Here is a 4,976-nt window from a genome sequence, read left to right as displayed (position 1 = left end):
AGTATTCTAGCTCATTTGTACATTTCATGACTTGGAATCAGCCATTTCGCTAGTGTACTACATTTTATAGACTTGGAATCAGTCATTTCACTAGTGTATTACAATTGCTGTTAGTAGGAAATAATGTTTGATGATCAGAATTTGATAACTACGGATTTGTTAAAATGAATAAATTAGAGATTCTGAGAGCTGGGGATATATGTGGTTCGGTTGATGAGAATGTTTGCTTAGTGTGCATGAAGTTCTGGTTGAATCCCCATCACTATATGAAGTAAGTGGTGTGTGTGTATGATCCTAGTGTAACTAGAGGGTTATCCTCAAGGCCAGCAGGATTACATCAGACCCTGTCTGGGAAAAAAAAATGCAAAGATTCTGAAGAGTAAAACTGCTCTGGTTAAATATTGAGCATAAAGCAGTGTGGTATTTAGCAAAAAGCTCTATAGTGGTTTCATTCAGCAGTTACTAATTTCCATGTACTCTTATGTGCTAGAGATACACTAATGAACTGTATAGGCAAACACTATGCCTTTATGAGGGCTTATACTCTGGTTAACGTAGGGTTCTTGTAATGCTGCCAATAATCTTGACCACACCATACCTTGGTTGACTTTCCTTACTAGATTACAAATCATCCTAAATAATTTAGAGTATTGTCAGTTGACAGTTTAATGATTCTGTTTTTTTTTTGTTTTTGCCATTGTGCTAATTTGTTTCCTGGTATTTTTCTTTTCCCTACATTCTTACAGAGATGTCAGAAGAAGAACAATTTGCTTTGGCTCTCAGAATGAGTGAGCAGGAAGCTAGGGAGGTGAATAGCCAGGAGGAGAAAGAAGAGGAGCTCTTGAGGAAAGCCATTGCTGAAAGCCTGAATGTAAATATATACTGTGTTGAGTTTGTGGGTTTTATTAATAATGTTCTTAGTTACTTGGTGGTTGGTATGGTTATATTGGAAATGAGCTATGGTAGTTTATAGGTTTTTCAACTAATATATCTTAGTACTTTTATTTTTAAAATCCGTGTTGTTGAATTTCTGGTTAATCCAGTTGGAAGTGTTTTTGTTACTGTATGAGTTTGCTTCCACTCCACAGATTTTTCAGTGAGTGGCTTAAAAGAATCATAGTAAGTGGGCAGCTTCTGAAGAGTTATAGAATACCAAGAATTCCAAAGACCAGGTGCTTACCTCCTCTCATTTGTGGGGCCAGCAAAGAAAATGAGAGAAAGAGTGGACAGTTTTTTTTTTTTTAAGTATTTATTTATGTATACACTATTCTGTCTGTGTGTATGTCTGCAGGCCAGAAGAGGGCACCAGACCTCATTACAGATGGTTGTGAGCCACCACGTGGTTGCCGGGAATTGAACTCAGGACCTTTGGAAGAACAGGCAATGCTCTTAACCACTGAGCCATCTCTCCAGCCCCCAAGAGTGGACAGTTTTAAAAATAACCAAATAAGGGGCTGGAGAAGTGGCTCAGCGGTTAAGAGCACTGACTGCTCTTCTAGAGGATCTGGGTTCAACTCCCAGCACCCACATGAGGGCTCACAGCTGTAACTTCAGTTTCAGGAGACCTGAAATTTCCCACGGCAAACATGACAAACTAATGCACATAAAAAACCAAATAATATTAAATTACTATTTGAATACATGCAATAGAAATTATTTTAAATGTTAAGGATACTTACCAGTAGCAGATTCTGAGCCATCCTTGATTCTATTTATTTTTTAGCTCGTTTGTTTGAGCTGGAATTTCCTAGAGTTGAAAGAGCTGACTTTGAACTTGTAAGTTTCAAGCATTCCCCCACTTCAGCCTTCTGAAAAGCTTAGGACTACAGACATGTATCACCGTGTGAATATATATGTCCAGTTTGAATCATTTATACTATATACCCTTTATATTAGAAACCATATAGTAAATATATATTGACATTGACTTCTTGTTGGGGAATGTTTTAATTGAGGAGCTATATTTTGAAGAAGAGAAACTTCTAGGGACAGTGCCTGCCATTTTTGTTCTTCCTATGACTCTTCGTATACAGCTGTTTTAATAATGAACCTGGTTTGGTACGGGATCACTTGTTTCAGAGTTGCTGGTCTTCTGATGCTTCTGCTACCAGTTCTCAACCTTTGGCTATTGGATCATCTTCACATTCCCATCAAGAGAACACCAAAGATTCTGGAACCACTGAAGGCATGTCTTCCTGTTCTGACTCCTTCCACTCATCAAGTATAACTATACCACAGGGATCTTCTGCTGAGAGTGGTGACAGAGATGCCCCAAATCCTTGTTGTGATATAAAAGAGGTTCAAAAGCAAATAGTTGAAATTTCTTTAATATCCAGTATACTTTTATCTTCAAGAAAAAAACCACCCTTTGACTAAAGTAAAAGAAGGGCTTTTTGTAACTTCATTTTGTAATTTTTGGTAAGTGATTTGCTTACCAAGTTGTCTTAATTGAAAATAAAAATTTTTGTCCTTAGCCCTACTTTTTCTCAAATACTTACAGGCATATCGCAGCTGGTACCTCCGTCACTGTTTAAAGACTCACATATCAGTCAGGGAAACGAGGCTGAGGAAAGAAAAGAGCCCTGGGACCACAATGAAAACACTGAAGAGGAGCCGGTCTCTGGCAGTTCAGGAAGCTGGGACCAGTCAAGCCAACCAGTGTTTGAGAATGAGAGCGTTAAATGTTTTGACAGATGTACTGGCCACTTGGCTGAGCACACAAAGTGTGGGAAGCCACAGGAAAGTACTGGGAGTGGTTACGCTTTTCTCAAAGCTGTCCAGGGTAAGGGGGACACATCTAGGCAATGTCTTCCTACCGCAACAGACACCAAAGGTCTCCAGGACAATGGAGGCACTGTGCACTACTACTGGGGTATACCATTCTGCCCTGCTGGAGTAGATCCTAACGAATATACCAGTGTCATTCTCTGCCAGTTGGAGGTTTATCAGAAGAGCCTGAAAATGGCTCAGAGGCAGCTTTTTAAAAAAAGAGGGTTTGGGGAACCAGTGTTACCTAGACCTCCTTTTCTGATCCAGAATGAATGTGGCCAAGAAGATGAGACTAGTGAAAAAAATGAAGGCATCTCAGAAGATATGGGAGATGAAGCCAAAGAGGAAAGGCAGGAATCTAGGGCATCTGTCTGGAACTCAGAAACCAAGGATTTTCAAAAAAGTTCTATTAAAAGCTTGAAACAGGAACTTTTGTTGGAGGAAGAACCAACAACCAGTCATGGTCAGGTAAGGGTCAGTGATGCTATAAGGATTATTTATTTGCAGATAAAGTTAGGATTATTTTAACCATTTTTTATAATCTTTCCCCTCTATCTGCTTATTAAAACAATACATGCTTACCATATAAAATGAGAAAAGTGCAAAACAAGAAAAGAACCTGGGTGTGGCGCTACACACTTATAATCCCATCACTTAGACTTAGGTAACCTGGCCAGCCTAGGCTACATTGTAAAACCTTGTCTCAAAAAAGAAAAAAATTATAATAATTACTTGCAGTCCAGCCACTAAGAGGAAATCATCATCGCTTCTAAATGTACAAAACACATTGGACTTCATGCATATTAGACAAGCACTGACAACTTAGCTCCCTGCCTTTTATTTATACAAATGGTAGTTTACACATTCTGCCCTTTTTAATTTGGTAATTCTGCCATCATTCTATAACAATATTCAATTTATCCCCCTTTATTTGGAGATATGGGATATACTGTATTTAGATAAAACATATATTATTCAGTAGCCGACTGGTGGGCATGTAGGTTGTCTCTAACATTTGCTTTGAACAGGAAATTTCATCTACAGGGGATAGGATGATTTATTATACAGTGGTGGAACAAAGGATGCTTACATTCGTAGTTTTGTTAACCATTACCAAATTGTCATCTATAGATGCTATATACATTTGCCTTCCCCATAGAGGTGCATGCGTACTAGCCCTCAAGTTTGCATCGATATGGTATTCAGACTAATTGACATTTCCTGATAAAAGAGATGGAAAAATATCTATGTAATGTTTAAAAAAATTACAGTTTATTGCCAGATGTAGTGGTGCATGCCTTCAATCCCAGCACTTGGAAGGCAGAGGCATATTGATCTCTGTGCCTGGTCTACAAAGCTAGTTCTAGGCCAGGGTAGTTACACAGAGAAGTCATGTCTAGAAAAACAATACTAGACAACTATAGTTTTAAAGTTTATTTACTAATTTAGTGTGTGTGTGTGTGTGTGTGTGTGTGTGAAATGCCGTAGCATGTACAAGGTCAGAAGACAACTTGCAGTGGTCAGTTTTATTTCTCTACCATGTCAATCCTAGGGGAAATAGTCTTTGACATAAATTGAGACAGTTTCCCAGTTTATTCTCATTCTCATCATGATATATTTCTAATTTTGCTTCTAGTGACTTTCTCTAATGACACCATCTCCATTTGGGACATTTAAGTTGTTGTCTTAACCTAGGGTTTTTTGTTTGTTTGTTTTTGTTGTTGTTGTTTGTTTTTTGAGACAGTGTTTCTCTGTAGCTTTGGAGCCTGTACTGGAACTAGTTCTTATAGACCAGGCTGGTCTCGAACTTAAAGAGATTTACCTGCCTCTGCCTCCCAAGTGCTGGAATTAAAGGCGTGCACCACCACCACCCGGCTGTCTTAGTCTATTTCACATATGGTTAGATAGTGTTATGTATAAAAACTTGTGTATTGTTTGTCTCCCTTTAAAACTATTTAAAGATAGGAATTGTTATTCCCATTTTATAGATGTAAAAATTAAGACTTGCTAAAAGACATGAAATTACTAAAATATCAAAATTATACTATTAGGAATGCTTGTAAGAGCTATCACTTCATAAATGTTTATCATAAGGAAAACTAAACAAATGTTGTAGCAAGAGAAACTCAAAAATTCAAAGTCTAATCACAGAGATAGCAATAGAAATTTTTTTTTTTTTTTTTTTTTGGTTTTTTGAGACAGGGTTT

The 4,976-nt window shown here is 37.7% G+C and overlaps 1 protein-coding gene across 6 annotated transcripts in view; it reads left to right on the top strand.

The window, feature by feature from the left end:
• Positions 1-4,976, top strand: part of Uimc1 (ubiquitin interaction motif containing 1) — an 83,117-nt gene that overhangs the window by 23,450 nt on the left and 54,691 nt on the right. For 5 of the 6 annotated variants that reach the window (XM_005355218.2, XM_026783076.1, XM_005355217.2 and 2 more), the window contains 3 exons: positions 747-871; positions 2,080-2,185; positions 2,501-3,237. In XM_005355218.2, coding sequence (XP_005355275.1) covers positions 747-871; positions 2,080-2,185; positions 2,501-3,237 — 968 coding nt within the window. The remainder of the gene's footprint in view (positions 1-746; positions 872-2,079; positions 2,186-2,500; positions 3,238-4,976) is intronic. The other variant, XM_005355219.3, reaches the window with a different exon arrangement.

Source organism: Microtus ochrogaster, chromosome 16 (genome assembly GCF_000317375.1).
Source record: "Microtus ochrogaster isolate Prairie Vole_2 chromosome 16, MicOch1.0, whole genome shotgun sequence".
In the NCBI taxonomy this organism is placed as follows: Eukaryota; Metazoa; Chordata; class Mammalia; order Rodentia; family Cricetidae; genus Microtus; species Microtus ochrogaster.
The sequence above is the reverse complement of the archived record's forward strand: the minus strand, read 5'-3'. Positions and strand labels throughout refer to the sequence as shown.